At 35.1% G+C, this 20,389-nt stretch overlaps 1 protein-coding gene across 1 annotated transcript in view; it reads left to right on the top strand.

Annotated features, from left to right (window-relative positions):
• Nucleotides 1-15,531, top strand: part of LOC145666568 (RNA-binding protein MEX3B) — a 42,573-nt gene extending 27,042 nt beyond the window's left edge. Inside the window, exon 2 of the mRNA XM_081733919.1 lies at nt 11,024-15,531. Coding sequence (XP_081590045.1) covers nt 11,024-12,540 — 1,517 coding nt within the window. The 3' untranslated portion in view covers nt 12,541-15,531. The remainder of the gene's footprint in view (nt 1-11,023) is intronic.
• The last annotated feature ends 4,858 nt before the right edge of the window (nt 15,532-20,389 follow it).

Here is a 20,389-nt window from a genome sequence, read left to right as displayed (position 1 = left end):
AAATAAGTGTCCAGGGAGGACGCTGAGGTTTCTCCTAGCGTGATTCGTGCCACTTACAAGGTACATTCGCGAAGTGTCCCCTCGGGATTCATGTAAAACTGATTTAAATGCAAAGTTCTCCATGGCTCAATGTTTATTGTACTAATTTTAGCGGCCCATATGGGTAATTTGCATATTTATGAGCCTTCATATACCCGGAATTCAATCACACTGCTATAACGCTCGGTCACAAAATTACTTTGTTTCTTTAGATGCAACTGAACATGAATGTTGGCATATCCAAACCAAATTGGATCAAGTACTACTTCTCTGACTTGTTATTCACTCCGGCCGTCATCTTGGATCCGCCATATTGGATTCAGCTTTCGGTTTTTCAAATGGGAATAGGTGCATGTGATACATCAAACTCGTAAAATTTTCTCGGAAATTAATTGGTGTAGTGAGTTTTATGGTAGGTTGTACCATTTACGAGATATTACATGCTAAAATCCCTCTGGGCACTTCGCGAATAGACATTGCAGAGTTATATCAGTTACGCTTAATTTTTTGATGTTGATGAAACAATTTCTAACTGGAAAAGTACTGTAGGTATAAACAAACTCTCTACAACATTGGTGTCATAATCTTACATTTCTGTGAGTGATATTACTTCCATGTTGTACTATAACAAGGAAGTATTGTATTACGAACAAAATGCCTAATGTAAATCTAGATAAGACCAGATTTTGGTGAAGATCTGCCATATCCTATTTACATCTGTCTGTCTGTATGTTTGTACAGTATGTTCAGAGAACATTTCGTCAACAATAAATAATGTAAAAGATCACATATACATACAACTTTTTAATGGTTGGATTTGTGAAGTACTTCACATTCAACATGTAATATCTTTGTGAAGTACCTCACATTTAACATGTAATATCTTGCAAATACTACAAACTACCGTAAAACTCACTACACCAATGAATTTCCGAGAAAATTTTATATGAATGTGATGTATCACATGCACCTATTCCCATTTGAAAAACCGAAAGTTGAATCCAATATGGCGGATCCAAGATGACGACCGGTGTGAATAGCAAATGTCAGAGAAGAAGCAGTACTTGATCCAATTTGTTTTGGATATGCCAACATTCATGTTCAGCTACATCTAAAGAAACAGATCAGTTTTGTGACCAAGCGTCATAGTAGTGAATGAATTCCAGATATGTAAAGGCACACAAATATGCAAAGTACCCGTATGGACCGCTAAAATTAGTACAATACACTTTGGGCCGCGGAGAACTTTGCATTTAAATCAATTTTAGACTAATCCCTAAGGGACACTTCGCAAATGTACCTTGTTAGATGTTATGTTGTTCCTCTGCGCTATTAGGCGTAGTTTTACAGTAAACTTACACGCTCATGTTGCAGGTTTTTTGCTGCGGACTGTACATTTTGTTAAATGGAACCTTAATAAGGGATCCATAGATTGAGAATGGTTGTAAAGAAAGCAGATTAGATTCTTACCTAGTAACAGTAATGCTGTTAAATTCGAATGATGGCTTCTTCCAATATTCGAACAGAAATTATTCAGATACCGAACACATTCGAAATCCGTATATTAGTTTTCAATATTCGAACACTAAAAGAAATACTGGAATAATATTAAGAGGGCTAGTAGATGTCTCCGGCTATCAGATTCCGGAATGCAGCTGATGCTTCAAAATTTTTGCAATTCAACTTTAGAGGTTCCTGCGCTTTACGCTTATTTTCTGTTCCTGTGGAGCATATAGATTTTATCCGGATTTATGATTGTGAAGTATTAATCATTGAAGTTCAGCCAAATAACGTCGGGTATGTGGCGAGAGAGAGAGAGAGAGAGAGAGAGAATATAAAAGGCAGGGATGCAAATAAGGTACAAAATTTTGCTAGCCCAAGGAAAAAGCCACTAGCCCACATCTCACAATAGAAATAATTTACTTACCTTTGAAATAAATAGTAGTGATATTAAGAACTCGCCCGCTGCGATGAACCGCTCGCCCCGGGCGAGTGTTGATTTGCATCCCTGACCTATTATGTTTATTTTATCTCAGTTGATATAGAGAACAAAATACACAGGCTTCACTAAAGGAGTAGGATTTAAAAATAAAATGAAGTACTGAACTATATATGAAGCACAATATATGAGCAGCATGCTGAAAGTAGAGTAAGACAACGCATTGAGGTAATGTGGCGTCATCATCTTTAGTCGCGTGAGCGCACCAGATGTTTCGATGGCTGCCAGTGCTTTTTCAGCATGTTGGGATTGAATTCATGGTTAAGAGGGAAATTTTGGTACTAAAATTCAAACTTTTGCTTGCATGTGTAGATAAGTGAATGGATCCTAGTAATGTTATGCCGAGGAAGACCTTTTAAAGCAGTCGCCAATATTTTAAAACATACTCTCGAAGCAGTCATTAACGAACAGCCTTCACAGAACGTAAAACAGAGTAGACAGTGTTCGAGACAGATGCAGGAGTAATACAGTGTAGAAAGTTACAAGGTTAGGCTATAAAAATAAGTTTCTGGATCTTAGTTTGTTGACATCTGAATGCAGTGCCGCAAATTATATATAATATAATATAATATAATATAATATTTCATTCTGACGTGTTGAAAGCTGATTGCATCATTATAAACCGAAAATAGTACGGCAGGGCACGAATGGCATCACTTCAAACTACCCAGCAAAGAGGGCAAGTAAGGATATGGTTTAATGTCTTGAACCTGGCGAGACATACTCGTTATAGGCCTATGCAAACGTGTCACAACCTCTCGTGCATTGCAGGATAAATGTTCTGGAAATAATCATTCAACATGATAATGCACACCCGCACTTTGTCCTCCATAAACATAATTTGCTACATTAGGTGAGGAATTTGCTTCGTTTTCCTACATCTCAACATTGTACAATCAGCGGCAAAAAACCTGCAACATAATCATGTAAGTTTATTGTGAAATGACGAAGTCTTTTGCTCCAAAATAAGTGTTCACGGGAGGACGCTGAGGTTTATCCTGGTGTGATTCGTGCCATTTAGACGTTTTGTTGATTCCCTGTGCTGTTAGGCGTAGTATCACAATAAACTTACATTCTCATGTTGCAGGTTTTTTGCCGCGGATTGTACCTTTTGACTAGCTGTTCTGTGAGAAGTCAGAAGGCCAGCGCCAGCAAAACTGAAACTTGTCATGAAAAGTATCGCTCATTACTTTAATCTTAATTTGAACTAACTCTTAATTTGAAAATACTACACAAATTTCAGAACAGCAGACTTGAGAGTTTGTACCACATGAATGAATGATAGCAAAATACTGGCAACCTTGTAGGTTTACTGTTCAGTGCAGATAACCGCGCGCATGAGCAGTGTGAACACGCAAATGCAAGGAAGATAACTTCCATCGGTCGTACCACACAGAAGTAGCGTAGTGAATTTGAATCTGTATATGAAAAAACGTCCCTAAAGATTTTGATTATTTCTGCTTTCTGGAGTCTTCAAATGGATATGAGTTGAAATATTGAAACACAATATTTATGAATATGAAAGAATCAGTAAATGGTAATCCTATCCACATTCCTTAAAAGCAGTAAAAATAACAAATATTCATTTGCATATACTAGTAGTTCATTGTTGGTTACTGAACGTAGTGTAATTGGGTAAACAATTAAACAAAACTAAGAAAGCTAGTCATGTCGATTATAACCAAATTTTTCTCAGCTGAAGCTCAAATTAGTCATAGAAAACCAGTGAATTTGGAATACTGTTATATACCCCCTCCCGTCAAGTATTTTTAAGTTAGCATGTATAAAGAGCAGATTCGGCTTAAATTTTGAACACTTAACTCTTGTCTCCCAAAAGTTCACACAAACAAGCCAGCACTATAGTCCACCCATTCGAATTTTTTAAATCACAATATAGAAAGTCCTTTTTAAGTGGGTTCTGCCGTGTATTTTAAATTCGTCACCATGGGCGGCGATTAGGGCGGGCAGTTGCCCCCTACTTTTCTGAAATGACCTATTAATGTATATAGTTTCATTTGGAAATATATTTTTTTTTGTATGTATTTAGAAAAAATGGTGCCTTAATCTCTATATTTGCCGTTGCGTGAGTACGTATTGGTTGTCTTCCCGTGGAGGTAAAGCTACAGGAATAGTTTTAATTATCACGAAAATGGTCCAGGAATTCATCTATTGGAGCGCAACTTTTCGAGCATACTTTAATTTCTTCTTACAAGGGCTCGATGTAAGTCCAATATGAGTTAATCGGCCACTTTGAAACTATTTAAGATAGCATTTCGCCAAGAAAAAGAAAAAAAAATCCTTTCACAAGTCATTCATTAATTGCACAAAAATTAAGTTCCTAAAATGTCTTTTCTTTTTAATTGTAAGGCATATTTTGATTTGATTTTTTTGAGTTTAACATCCCGTTCAACAGCGAGGCTATAGGAGACGTAGACCTATTTATTAACGTGGAATCCGATGAGCTGCCGCGAATCGAACCCGGGTCTCCCACGCCGAAGGCGTGTACGCAAACCGCTTAGCCACGGAGCTCAGTAAGGAATATTACTTAAAAAGAGTAATAAGAACAGCTACCTTTTCCATTGTTTTGCAGTGGTTTGTTTAGGGGTGTACGAGAACGAACATGTTTCGAGTGTCGTACCATACGCTTGTAGTATTTACTGTCTTTCGTTTTCTGAGAGTAATAATATACATCTAATAGAATGTGTAGAACTAAAAATTAAGTTGTTCGTTAATCCCCAGTTTCAATATAACTTCTACAAAACAAGCCTCATTATTCATTACTATCCTTTGTATTTATTTGTTTTGCAAATTTATTAAAAAATCTGATCACAGTTTTCCAGAGAATTTTAAAATGTTCATAAGCAAGGAATCAAATCTTACATCTTCGTTTAAGAGTATAAAGGTCTAGTACCTATTTGCGTTGCTCTTGTCAATTTACTTAAAATTTGAAATACGATATACAGTATCTTAACTGAAAAAGATAGTATCCTATTAGTTATACAACCTTTAGTCAAACAAAACGTTAGAAGCAACCAGGGAAACAACATTGATATACAAATATGCAGATCATGTCTTGGCCTCCCCCTCCAATATTAACGTCCAATCGCCGCCACTTTCACAATATGGCTTTTTTACTCTTGTTCATCGGCCAATTGGCATATAAATTAATGAAATTATTATTCTGTAGAGAGCGTGACGATATCGTTTGAGAAATGTTCTTCCAGAATTACGAGCCTTACTTTTAGCTGTGCATGTTTCTCGAATCTAGTCTTCACCAGAACATTGTGTGTAGGGGCAAGGGGCGCAAAACCAAAATTAGGAGATGCACTGGAATTTGTGTTGGTATATTGACAATAACAATTTTAATTTTTCGTGCATAATGGAAGAAACTGAGTCGAAACGAACCAACTGGTTTCTGACCATTAACAGTTCAATGCGTTTTTTTTTTTCATTTATAGTGTAGAATTCAACTATTTTGTAAAACCATTGCACATATGTCTAAATAACTAATGTATAGTAATGATACGTAGTCCAGTTCCCCATAGCAGAACATGCCGCGATCTGCGATATGGTCGCAGAAAATCTCCGCGCCTATGCAGAATAATTGCCATGTAACACTGTATGATAGTATCTTCTTGACTTTTTATTTTGGAATTCCTGCAGAAAATTTGACTTACAAAAGCTCATCGCAGAAAGACAAAATTCTGCCATCGGGATCCAGTTTGAAACAGAGCTAAAAATACTGTATTACCGCATTTTTTTTTTCAATACTATCAGTTCAATCTATTTTTTTTCCGTATCTTAATTTTTTTTTTTTCGGGTGCAGGTAGTATATCGATACAATGAAGGAATAAATGGAAGAACTTTCTTGATTTTTGATTTCGAAACTAGCGTAACATAAACTTTACTCTGAAATTTTGTAGACATCAGTTTTCCTTAGTAAATTTGTCAATAGCCTCAAAATAGCTGACTTCTTCAATACTCTTTATTCTTGCTGCTACCTAATGCCACCTGAAGCCGGACATCGGACCTTAATTTCGACAGTTAAAAATTAGGAACGTATTAAGTGTCTTGCAGGTACAGCCAGCAATCTTGTATATTTACAGAAATGCTTTTAGATGTTGACTGGAAGTTGTGACCTGATGATTTTTCCTTTTGGGAGAAAATATTTGCTTTTTCAATAGACTAAAATGTTTCAATACTTTAAAAAGTGGTCATAAATATTTAAAAAATAACTTCAGAGATACTAATTTTTACAATGTTAAGTGAAAATGTTGAACTCGATATAAGAAAAGGTTGAACCACCGGTACAAGTAGTTGACTAGCTAATCCATTCAAGGATGAAGGGCAGTAAGTTTATGGAGTCGCCATTCTTAGATCATTCATATTCAGGTCGTAAAGTAATCACCTCGGTATACGTGGGGTGGTATTTGATGCACTCTAATATAAATTGGTTTTGTTACTACGCAGACTGTCCAAATAATAGTGCCACAGATAGTATCCTCCTCACTTCCTTTGCATCAACCGTTTTTACGCTGTCGAAGTGTAAGGCCAGTTTTATATTGCCTAGAGAAGAGAGCAGCCAAATTGGGGCTCAGTACGGGGTGGACGGTGGGTCAGTGGTAATGCGCTTACCTCTGGTGCGTGGGGTCCCTGGTTCGATCCTCGCCCAAGTAAGTTTGTGTTGGACAGCTTGACCCTGTTTTTTTGATACTGTAGTTTTCTTCCACATTATCATTCCAATTCATCTATCATTCGTTTGTCTTAATCGTAGTCGTCCTTAGTCTAAGGCCATAATCGTGAGACATTAAACTGCAAGATTTCATTTCAGACTCAGTATTGTGAACAATACATCGAAACCTCGTATCGTGAACAATACACTCGAGTACATAGTAGACAGGCTTCTCGAACTTTGCACTCACTTATCTCCCTGCTCCCTTCTGCTTCAACTTGTCATTATGGAGCCGGCCTAGATACGGTAACTGAGGTTGTGGATCGTTTACCTCAAGCTAGGATTTCCTGGTCCAGTCCCAGCCCATGTGAGTTTAGGTTGGATAACTCTCCATTGATTTTCTCAGGGTTCAGTTTCCTTCCACTCATATCAGCTATCATCATTCATTTTCACTAATCACTTGTCTCCTTTAGCCTAAAAGGCATAACGTGAGATGATATATATATAATCTTTTTCTCTAAGTGTATATGAAGTTTCCTTCGAACCACTCTTGCATATACCAACTTTCATGCCCTTTCGCCCAAATGTTCGAAGAATACATTACATAGAGAAACTTTACCTAGTTTTGCATACTTTTCAGAAAAGACAAAAACAAGAAATAATCACAATCGAGAAAATACTTTCTGTGGAATGCATGTCATAAACTAGTACCTGTACTTCTATAAGTATGAGGTGTATAAAAAATCAGTTAAGGTGGATCACCACCCGGAAGTCAGTACATATTTTAGCTCATTGCCTTAACTACTACGCAATGAAACGTTACATATTATAAATATTGTACTGTAAGATAGATGTGTTTCAGCTACAACACAAGACACGGATTCATTTGGTTGTCTTCTGATATCGAAAAAGGTAACAAAAGAAAATATTTGATTCGTTTTACAATGAGCACACAAGATGGCACATGCTGTTGGATCTTACTAGAAGTGCTCCGCTTTATGAAATGTTTATTTGTATGTGTAAAGTAAGTAACTATCTTCTCACGAAATAGATATGTTGTTTGACCCTTTTTCGTGTTATGTTTCATATTTTATTTAAATATTAATTTACATTTAAAGAAAGATTTTGTAACGGAAACTTGCGCATAACGCCATAATGCGTTGTTGCCAAATTTAAGTTATTGTTCGTTCGGACCACAATAACAAAATTCCTTGATTCTAGCGTTGCAGTTCGAGAAGCGGAATTGCGGTAAGAGTCGAAAACTAATTTCTTTAGTAAGTATCCAAGCAGAATTCCATGATTACTCCCTTTATCTGGCATCAGTAAACACTCGACACTGACAACGCCACACTGTTCAAGCAGCGTTTAGCATAGCACTGGGACTACCTAGTGATCCACCTTAATATCTTCCCAAAATTTCTAATAATTCTAAATTTATATACATACGAAAAAATGATAGCTATCATTACTTCAAAATTTTAATATGAAGTATCTTCAAAATAGTTGTCAACCCTGTCACTAAATTTGAGTTAGCAACGAATCTAAACAAGAGGTTAAATTCAATAAATAATTTTATGCCGCATAATTTTGAATTTCCCTTAATCTGTATTTATAATTGTGAATGGTCTTAGTTTCGTGTTGTGGAGCAATCTGTAAAGCTATCTACTCTGCAGTGTGCATATGGGTATACTAGCATAGACAGGAAGTGCTTTTCAGACTGAGGGGAGCTTGTTCGAACGGATGTCATTCATGAAACGCTGAGACTTCAGTGTCAGTGTTTCTATAAACTCGCTTGCTGGAAAGGAAGAACACAAAATTGGATCCTGTCGTGTTGTGATCATATCGCTACGAGCAACTGCTGTCGAAATTCATTTCTGGACATAGCGGTTCATTGCTTATGAAATTACTGCAAGTGCCTGTGTATATAATTTCCTTTTAAAAAGTTTTCATTCAAGCGTACATTAGCAAGACAAAATAACACTGGTCGGCAAAATGAAACTTTTTCGCTCCCACTAACGAAAATTGGGTGATTCCTATAGGTTTCGAGCTCCTGAGTTAGAATCCGTAACCAGTTTTTCTCCAGGACGTACCAGTTTTCAGGGAGGAGGGTGTTTCAATATCCGCCCAAAGATGCTATTCTCCACCCATAATAATTTGCACGTTATAATTTAAATATCGATATAAATTATGCAGATAAAATTGCATAAATAGTTAGGGTGGATCGAGAAAAAAAAAAGTTGTCCAATTAAATAGCACTAGGTTTAAAAAGTATTTATTGATTAGTATAATATTCGAGATTTTTCATAAGTTTTGTACTCCCATCTTCATTCCTCGCAGAATCTTTAAATGTTTGCAATTTCTATGAAAATTAGATTTTTTTTGAAAGTATTGAATATTCTCGATGAGATATTCGTAATCAGTCTCGAAATCTATCCGGTACACACTTTCACCCTCGTGAGAGGATTTTCATGCCGACCAGTGTAATTAAATATCTAACGAAAGTACAATTATTTACTCTGAATTTGGAGTTCTTCATTCTTATTTTTGGGTCTTCGTTATGATGTATTTAATTGTTCTGTAATATTTTCCACGCCAGCTCTCAACCATATTATTAAATATTAGTAACAATGAAGAATTTTGAGGATGTAGAAAGTAAACCAAGAGGGTATCTACAAAATTGTTAAATAAACTTTTTCCGAACATTTTTTTTTATAGACCAGAAATTTGAGTGTGCAGTTTGGCGCCTTTTATTGGGCATCGAAATTTAACTACGTGAAAGGTGATAAGAATAGTTCATGTAATTGAATTTAGAGGTACTATGGCTTCATTTCTTGACTTTGGTCTAACTTACTAGATTTTTGTAAAAGGTTTGCGAGGAGTCTTAAGTGGGGGAAAAAATTGGATCCCCTAAAACTTTAACATGCACTTTTTGTGGCAATATGGTTAGGACACGCGCCTTCGGCGCACGGACCGAAGTTGTTCTCGGTGGTTCAGATAACTTGTAGGGTTCCAACCGACCTAGTAAAATAAGGGAGTTAAACTTGTAAAGTTTTGGACAAATTTTGCGTTGTGTATAGTCTTTTGGCATTGTATATAGACCATGAAATTTTGTAAATCGTGCCTGGAAATTAGTGCTTGCAAAATAAGTGGGAACACTGCCATGTTAAGCTATAGATTCAACTAATATTGCCTTTGCGTAATCAGACTTTTGGTAGTCTGCAAATGTACAGGAAGGTTGAAAACCAGATAGCATACATACTAGGTCATGGAAATTTATCCCCCTGTACATGTTAATGAAATGAAGTATTATTGTATTAACCCTAAGATTTAAGAAATTGATTCATCCCCTCAAGGGATTGTTTTTCTTTCTTGTGCCAAACAAATATACCAACCAGGCTCTGTGCACTTTGTCCACTTTCGCACGCGTGAGCGATTTGTCATGCCCATCTTCATAATCAAAGTAACATCTTGTAAATGATATTCAGTGTTCCGTAATATACTCCATTCGTTATCACTCACCCCCCACCCAAAAAAATCAAATGTCCTTAACTTAGTAGAGGGTAACCACAAATTAAGAGTGGATCTTTTAATCATGAGTTACACTTAACAATAAGTACATTTATATTGGCGTATGGCTATCTGAAGATTGTAACTTACACATCAGTGACAATGTTTCTACATAATAAGTTTGAACCCCCCTTTAAATCAATGCAAGCTTTGAAGAAAACTTTATGCTTTACGACACATTTTATAGTCGCTAGATATTCATGCAGTCACGGGATTCAAAATGTTAAGTCTTGCCATATTGAGAAATTCAATCCGACCCCTATTGGAATATGTTGTAAAGCATGTAAAAATTGTTTTCAAACCTGTATTGATTCATAGGGAGCTCGTGGAAAGAAGACAATTGTGGTGTCTGCTACTATCTCCAAATGATAATATGTCGAACTTGAAAATGTGCTTATTGTTAAATTAGTTATCGGCAACAAGAAATATTTTTTAATTCGTGGCAGTCCTGTACTTCATTTAGGAAAAGAAAGTTCGATGTCTAACAAGTATAATGATCATTCATTGCTATAATTACTATTCATTATTGCGTTGCTATAATTACTATTCTTGCTAGTGGTGGATTCATTTTTTACTAATACTGCTTTTAATTACACATGTAGTCCTGACATTGTAAGAGCTTGTCTGCTGTACACACGTTACAGTTCCTTTTAGGTACTTTACTAGACTTATGAATTGTATTAATTTTCTGTAATAATAATTTCAAGTGACGCAATAAGTAATTGCTGTTTGTTCTATCGTTGCAGGTTGTAAGATCAAAGCATTGAGGGCTAAGACTAACACTTACATCAAAACACCTGTTCGGGGAGAGGAGCCAGTCTTTGTGGTAACGGGACGAAAAGAGGATGTAGCAAAAGCAAAGCGTGAAATCTTGTCGGCGGCAGAACACTTTTCGCAGATCCGGGCCTCCCGAAAAAACACACTAAATGGTGCTGTCGCTCCAGGTCCGCCTGCAAACGTTCCCGGACATGTTACCATTCAAGTGCGAGTGCCGTATAGAGTCGTTGGACTTGTCGTGGGTCCAAAAGGTGCAACCATCAAACGGATCCAACACCAAACGCACACATACATCGTGACACCTTCAAGGGATAAGGAGCCTGTTTTTGAAGTCACTGGATTACCGGAAAATGTCGAAGCTGCTAAGAAGGAAATAGAAGCACATATAGCTATGAGAACTGGAGGTTTGTTAGATTTCCATGATGACCCTGAACTGAGAGGTATGGTTGATGGTTTTCCTATGCCGGGAGATCTCCTTACTTCGTTGTGCAAGACTGGACTAAATGGCATGAATTCAATCAACAATTTAAATACTCTAAATTCCATTAATGCTGGCTTAAACGGGCTTGCATCCAGGTTAGCAAATGGTTTGCCAAATAGTTCGACAGGCTCTCATGGATTTAGTAGTGGTTCCATCACGAATGGTCTTAGTAACGGTATAAGTGGGTTTCAAACTGGAATTATGGACACACAGTTTGCCTCGTACCTGGACAGCAATAATGTGATCCCTACACGTGCCCCGGCAGCTCAGGATAACGCGTTATTCTCTGCTTTCTCATCATCATCTTCATCTTCGTCTTCGTCTTCAACATCGTCCACTTCAAGCAACAACGGCACAAACACCGGTAACTGTATAAATAACGTTCAGGGCTCAACGACCCGAATAGGAGATCTAGTAAATTTAGGCAGCACTATTTGGAACAGCTTGGATAGAGATGAAGGTATTGGGGAATCGCCTTCCTTTGAAAATACGGTGGCACCAAACAGCATCTGGTCAGATTTTAAGCCCTTGGGGTCTTTGGGGACCACGTCGACGACCACGACGTCTACTTCGACGGCTGCTGTCTCTGTGGGCAGCGTCACATTCCCCCGTCGAAGCAACAGTGTGATTGGTACTAGTTCTGGTGCCCGGTTTTCGCCACCACTTGACTCATCGTCATCCTCTCCGCATCCACCAGCTCGCCGGATATCGTCGGACCCTCTTGCTGGGCTTGTGGCGTTGTCGACGAGCACTGCAGCATCATCTCCAACATCAGTGTCTCCCACAGATTCTGTGGGATCTTTAGCGAGTATGGGGAGTACTGGGAGCTTGGGATCCAAACGTGAATGTCTAGTTTGTGGTGAAAGGGAGATAGTGGCGGCGTTAGTTCCATGCGGCCACAACCTTTTCTGCATGGAGTGTGCAAATAGAGTTTGTGACCAGTCCGACCGAGAGTGTCCTGTTTGTCATCAAACGGTAATGCAAGCTATCCGTATTTTTTCGTAACCCGACGATGTATAAGTGCCACATCTTCGCAGTTTCACACCCATACAAGGCACCGAATAAAATTAGCTGGGAACTACAGCGTGCGAGATTTTTTCAAATTCACAAAGTAAAATATATATGTATATGACGATTAGAATTTCGTTTTATTAATGATAATAAAAAAGACCATTTAGGAGACTTAGGAATGTACCAATACCAGTGCTGTTTTGAAAAATTTTATACAACGAAAGAGTAAATTATTTTAATCTATTTTATGTTAACTTTTGTTGAATGTTTAGTTTGTGTGTGAATGTTTTTCTGGTACATTCTGAAAGTTGTCCCGTATTTCAAATATTTGCATGCTTCATTAATCCACCTAGAATCCCGTACAGATCTAGGAAGTCATCCCGTTACATAAGATATCACATTTCAGAGTATTAAAGTATTTTAATGAGATTTAGATTTTTGTATTATGTAGATAAATATAACTAAAAGACAAAGATTGACTAAGAAATCTCTCCGAGATTACTTTGTTTTTTAATTGATAAAGTCAATTCTCATTATTTAAATGATAATAAATACATAAATAAATAAATAATTATATAATATGCTAATACTTATATATATTATATATATATATATAACAGCACTCAGTTGGACAGAGGATGGGCCCAATATTCTCATTCTGCAGAAGGGCTGTGATTAAAAAAAAAACTGCCATCAGAGTTTCGGCTTGGCTTAATCCACCGTAATATTAAAAAAAGAAAAAAAAATACGTAGTATTAAATCAGAATGGGGGTAGGGACTAGAGGTGGAAAGTTGAAAAAGGAAGTAAAAAGTTCCTGCTCTTCTATTCGGCTTAATTATTGAATTCGTATTACGTGGAAAAGTTTTAAGAAATGGCGGTTGTATTTTAAAAAGGTCACGACTTGGTATAATGATAATAATGATTAAAAATAAGAAGTTTTTAAAATAGGGACGTATCCGAGGGAGAAAACCAAAATATTTTTTCTTGAATATTGCAGGGAGAGAATAGTCAACTTTTTCAAGGTATCATTCCTTGTTATTGCATGGATATTATCTTAAAACATATCCCTTGTTAGAGAGTCTGTTATTTGTTCTGTTCTGATGTGATATAGCCATAAGTTATTAGAGTATTATCAAATTATTTATCTTGCTTGCACAATGCAGTAACTGTTTCATTGTATAGTGCAGCATTATTTAGACTTTGTATTATATAATGAACTGGAATCTTCACACAGAAGTTTTTAATGCTCAATATTTGCGACTGTAACTTTGGCCCCCCTTTAGTTTCATCCTGAAGAGGGGCAGAGGGTAATTTTGTACTGTGTGATAAAAAATAAAAAAAAATATATATATATTAACTTTTTGCCACCCTAATCCTCTGCCTGACTGAGATGCCTTGTGCCTCAAGTTCAGTATTTGTTTGTAAATGTTCAAATGATACACGTATTCTTTGTGCATAACTGTAACCGTTTATAGAGAGAATATGTATGTGCTCTTTTTTAAGTTTTATTTTTATTTAATATATATATATATATATATGTAAATTTGTTAGAGTAATGCTTAGCTATCGCAAAATACATTTTTGCATGTTTTTCTCGTATAGTTCTGACAACAGGTATTACAGATTATATACTATGGCAATTTTTTTAAATGAGTTTGCACAATGTAATAAAAAAATTTATAGTAGTTGTAGTAAGTATAGTATTTTCTATTTTATTACAATTCTGTATATGTAGATGTGAAAAAATAGTGCTCAAATTGTGAAAAAGGCCAGAGTGAGGTTATTTTTATTATTTGCCGTTGTGGCAAGGCATCTTTAAATGTTTACCCTCTTTGATTTTTTTTTTTTTCATAAATAATGTGGTCTTCCGGGGACTCGAATTAGTCTCCAGTCTGCATTTTTCCTTCTGTTAAATAAGCGTATGCATGACTGTTAAATCTTTTGATTTGAATGTGTAAGTTATATATTGGAGAATTTAACTTCTTTTTCTTGATGTTTTAGTAAGAAAGATATAATATATTATAAAGTAAATAAATAAATAAATATATATATATATAAATATATTATATGTGAATGCAATGTTTAGTGTAATTATATATGGAAGACTCCCCTCCCCTATATTACATATTGCCCCCTTTTTAAAGCGCAAACAAAAGAGAAAATAGGCGCAATAAGGACAGTTGTCCGCTTTCAACTCCATATGCAAATAATTAATATATATATAAAAAAAAAGACTCAAAAAGTTGGTGCGATCAAATTTTTTGTATTGGAAAGAAAAAAATCCCCTACCACGTTAATCATAGACCAACCAATCGTGCGATATTTGTTCTTGCATAAACCTAAAATAAACAGTAATATCACAGAATTTCCTGGGATCTAGTTTCGAGAGTATTAATACAATTAAGAGTTTGTTAGTTACTGCAACGGACTTCCTTCTGTGATGCGTATTACTGTTGTACTGTGAGCAAGACAAATACTAGGCAGTATATATATACACAATATATATTATACATATAATATATATTATGTATATATAATATACAAAATCGTAGCAGATTGGTCTGTGATTAAGCATGGTTGAAACAGAAAGTAACTTGTATTGCAGTTAGCTTTTTTTTTTTTTTCGACTGAAGAAGTGTCATATTTAGCATTGTTAATAATACATTTCTTACGTGCAGGTTCAGGCCTAACTTGAGGTTACTTGTTATCCAGAAAATAGTTTCCTCAAGGAACGTTTATCTGAATTTGTTAACTCTTTACTCTTATAATGAGGATCATACTGCTGGCATTGAACAACAGCGTGTGCGAAAGGTTCGTGGTGCAAGTTCTGATTTTTCAGCAGTTTAGACCAGACAAAAAGAAATAAAAAAAAATAAAATAAAAAAACACACCACCAATTTGCCTTGAGAATCCTAAAAGCAATAACTATATGAATGATTGTTCTTTTTTTTTTAAAAAAAAAAATTAAATATATAAATGAAAAATTGAAGTAAAAGTGAAAACTTTGGCAGCAGTATGGTCTTCCATAACGGTATAAAGTAAACAAAGAAAAACTGCTCAGCATATAAAATATCTAGTGTAGAATTACTCGTTATTCTCGTGCTAGAATCTGCCTTTGTCCAAAGGGAGTCTTGCATATTAGTCCTTCGACAATCAGATTCTAGCATAAAAATCACAAAAATAAAATATTAAAAACGAAAAAAAAAACAATGTTTTTAAAGAGTTCTGTATTGTATTGCTGCCTTATAACAGGGGTCAGGAAAAGGCCTTTTTTGCTGTTGGCCAATTAAAATTTAAAGAAAAAGATATATATAGATATATTTATGAATGTACAAAAAGAGATTTAACTATTGCCTTTTCTGTTATATTTTTGCTTCTTGTTGTGAAAAAGCTATTTTTTTCATTAGTGTTTGCAGACTTTCTCAGGTCTTTAAGATCTATAGGTCATCTTGCTGATCTCAATCCCGTATTATCTGCCAAAATAAAACAGGAAATCTGATCATTAGGTGTGCGGATTATGAATTTTCAAAGTACAAAAAAGAAAAAGGGGGGAAAATCGTTAGTTTTCCAAAGAGGTTTGATACGATTAACTGCAAAATAGTCATTATTTTTGCTAATAAATAAAACTTATGGATGGTCAATGGGTGTAGTCAAACATGATCATGCTGGATTCTTTATTTAGCTTAAGTTATTTTTTTCTTAGTCTATATTTGCAGTAGCACACACGCACTTGGTGTGTACCATATCAAAGCTTTACTGTGATTTGAAAGACTGATTATATGTTTAAAAATTGCCATTGTGACCTAGAGGAAGAGGGATCTGTGATTTTATGTTCCTGGCGTAGGAGTATATGCATTTACAGTATATATTAATAAATATAGAATTTAAAAATATATTAAAAAAGGCCACACATAGCCATGACCAAACTTAAGTCATTTATTAAATAGCCAACAGCAAAGATGGGTCAATTTTCTGCTTAAATGGCCATTAAAGTACCGTAATATTATGGAATATTAATAATGGTTATAATTTATATAGCTGTATATTCTTTGTACTATCCCAGTTTTGAAAACAAAAGTATGGAGTTGGAGTAAGTCTACAGTTTTGCTAGTATTCGTTAATGGTTTCAAATAAATGAAGCAAGGAAAATTCGTAGACAAGAGAGCATGTTTCCAAAGAAAATGACAATGAAGTATACGGTAATTATATTCTTGTGGAACTTGCATATATTCTAAATTCTTGTTCTAATAACATAAATTACGTAATATTTTTATTAATAATGTTGTTCACTTGTTGTAAAATTTTCCTTGCACCACGTAGTATGACGACCATGGTGTTTCATGGATTTCTTAGTTCTATAGAAGACCATGGCTTCGTGTTTTTGAGGTGCATTGTTGTGCAGAGTAATAATAATAATAATAATAATAAAAAAAAAATGTTTTCTTTAGCTCGAATGAAAAGTGTTATTCTACAGCAACACAGGCGTAGGGAACAGTACTGTTTTGATACATAAATCTGGGGAGAAGTCAGTTTTGGGATTGACTCGGATGTGCTTAGGTCAAAATGTATTAGTTGTTTAGAATTTGATAATTTGTTTATTTTTCAGAAAAAAAATAAAGGTCACATCAGTGTTTTCAAGTGTTCTTGTATGATAGATATAGCGTGCATGTTCGTATGATTGCTGTTGTGAATGTGCATAAGATATATATATATATATATAAATAAATATATTATATTACAGATTTGCAGTGCAGTTAAATAGTGTGTATGTGTGAATGTATATATTTATTTTTCCAAATATGTATGTTTGCCATCCCAGACCTGATTATCTCCCTACACTGTAGTCCTGTTTGATCTGATGGCCCGTTTCTTTAGAGGGGTTAACTCCTCCTTATACCCCTTAACATTCCTATAGTTATTCTCGAATGAATAAATAAAAAAAGTATACTCTACAAATTTGCTCAACACGTGCTTCTTCCAGCATTCCAACATTGCAAAAGAAAAAAAAGAAAAAAAGATCTGGATGTTGGGCATTTTTTTTTTTTTTTTTTTTAGATGAATCGAATAGTGCATCAATGTATTTACCCCTAGTACTTTCTTCGCTTAATTAAAAAGAAATGCATAAATAATGTGCTAGATAAGATCTTAGTTTTGTCGGATTATGAAGTTGGTTAATGTAATATGTCCTTCAGTTCGACACAATTGAGAAGATCTGAATGATTCCTACAAAAGTATACTTTGACTTAAATTCTTAACCTTTGCTTCGTAAACACAATTTTGAATATTAGCACTCAAATTCTTTATGAAATTTGGTATCCTCATTAATATCCACTATGTTGTGCACTACAGCAAATATTTTGGCAAGCTTGACCATTTTCCCATCCATGAGGGTAAACTGCTGAAGGGTTTGATTAGGGGTCAAGGAGGGAATCCCTCTTACCTTTTTCGTAAGTTCGGTATAAGGAATGATTGTCTTCAAGATATATTTCCCCAAAGTTGTGCTCAGTAAAAGTATTTCCCCTAACAAGATAAATATATATATATATAATATAAATATATATTACATATTAAAAATCCAGATCTAACCTTACATCAGGGTTGTGTGTTTGAAATATAAAAAGTTACGTAAATAGGTTTGTTTATTTGGAGATGTGTTTACCCAAAGAAATATACTCAGCCTAATACCTAGATAGTTCCATGCAAAATTCTTCACATATATTTTTATTATACATGTTTTAAATGTGCGTATGATAATCTTGAACAAATGTATTTTGAAGTTCAACATATTACCTCCTTTTTGGGTAAAAGAGTACTTAAGATAATGTATGTTAATTTTTCATGTTTGCTGATATTTTATTTTTCAGACTTGTGAATAAATGATTCACTAGGAATGATCACTAGAAAAATAAATTGTATTTGTAACTGATTTAAATGGTTTCATTTAATAATTACCATGTATCCTAATTTTGTGCTAAGTTGTCTATAATACGCGATTAAGATACACAATTTAATTGAAAATGATCAAATATGCTAATCTGCACTAATGGATCATGTGACTAGTTGAAAGTGTTAATTAAAAGTGGAAAGTTAGATTTAGTCAAAGCATTTCTTTCCATACAGGTCTCTTTAAAAGATGGGGTCAAAATCATATAAAATTGTTCTTCAAAATTGTAGTTGCCAATGAAATAAAATTGCTGACAAATGTTTACCTCAAAATCAGAATTCAAAGTAGCTCTTGATTTTTAGGCCTAAAGTAGCTACGAAACTTAGACAAACCTGCATTAGTAAAATATATAAAGAATAGTCTGCACCAAAAAAAACTTTTTTTTTGTCCATTATAGGCAAATAAATGGTTATTTATATATTGTAGCTTCAATGCGGAAGGTGCACATCTCAAAATCAATTTTCAAAAGAATTAGTTTAAGGTCTGTATTGCTGCATGAGTTGCTTTTCTGGAGGGATGGGGAGAGATGTGTCCCAATTTTCTTCTTAGCCTAATTTAGGACAGATCATCATGATCACTTTTCTACTTGTGTGTTCATTGATGTAAAATGACTTGTGTAAATACATGTTTTGTTGGAGAATTACTTGCGCCAAGAAAAGTTTGTTACAGGGCCTGTAAAATCCTAAGAGCCACATAAAAAAAAAGAAAAAAAAAAAGAAACGCAAGTATAACGATTGTATTTTGTGTTAATTCATTGTTGGTGCTCTCATGCAGGGCAGAGATCAAATTTCGAGATGAAGATTAATGAATTGATGAAGTTGGTATATTGTAGATTAATGAATTAGTGAAATTGGTAGTTACCGTTATAAATCTGAACCTTGTTAGAAACTAACTGTTGAAAAGTTTAGAGGAACTTACATGAAAATTAAGTTAAAAACATATTTAACCTTTGTGCAAAACAGCCCGTTCCTGATTATCACATCAGCTTCTCATTTTTATGCTATTTTTCGTGACCAGTTATTCATTCTTTGATCTTCATAATTGGGTGAATACCTTAATGAAGTCGCAGCATGGCTTAACTGGTGATCTCACGGAACTCGCCTGACTAGGATAGTGTTTTCTATATTCTAGTTAGTTTAACGACGAAAACTGAAGTTGACGACGCGAGGATGGGCCACCAGTAGTGTGATTTTCAGTGGAATGTTTGTTTGATCAATGGTCGTACCGCGAGTTTTTCTCAGCTGTTTTGCTTAATTCAGCAAGGTTCTGAACTGAAGTTATCAATGTATTGGGAGGTTTTGAATTTAATGTAAAGTTTCTGTTCAATGATCATAAGGATAATCTTAAACTGGAGGTTTGTTCTGATAGGAACCCATAACTACGAGAGTAAGTCAATAAGTATCTACAATCAATTTTTATTACGAGTACAATATTTTTATTCATTTTTCAACGTGATCCCATTTCTTTTCAATGCACATGATCCACTATCACACAAGCTTTCCGATACGCTCTGCCAGAAAGGTTTTTGGTTGCGCAGCAAAGCCACGAATGCACCCTTCCTTGATCGGAGCTGAATCAACGGCCTCGGAGAGCATCTTTAAGTGGACCAAACATATGGTACTCTGATGGGGGCGAGATCTAGACTGTATGCAGCATGCTCAAACAGCTCGAAATGCAGTCGAAGAGTGAGCTGTGTGGACGGTGGTATGTGGATGCTCATAATGATCCATCACAAGTGCATGACACACGAAAATCGACCTCTGCGTTTATTACGAATTGCAGGCTTCAAGTTGCTTATCTGTATATTACTGAACCTTCTACTGTTCCTATTGCAGGATTGACCTTTGAGTCAAAAAAAAAAAAAAAAAAAAAAAAAAACACTTTCTAGAAGATTGAAG

Source organism: Thermobia domestica, chromosome 12 (assembly GCF_964235325.1).
Source record: "Thermobia domestica chromosome 12, izTheDome1.hap1.1, whole genome shotgun sequence".
NCBI classification, from domain to species: Eukaryota; Metazoa; Arthropoda; class Insecta; order Zygentoma; family Lepismatidae; genus Thermobia; species Thermobia domestica.
Note: the sequence above shows the minus strand (reverse complement) of the source record. Positions and strands in the feature narration are given on the sequence as shown.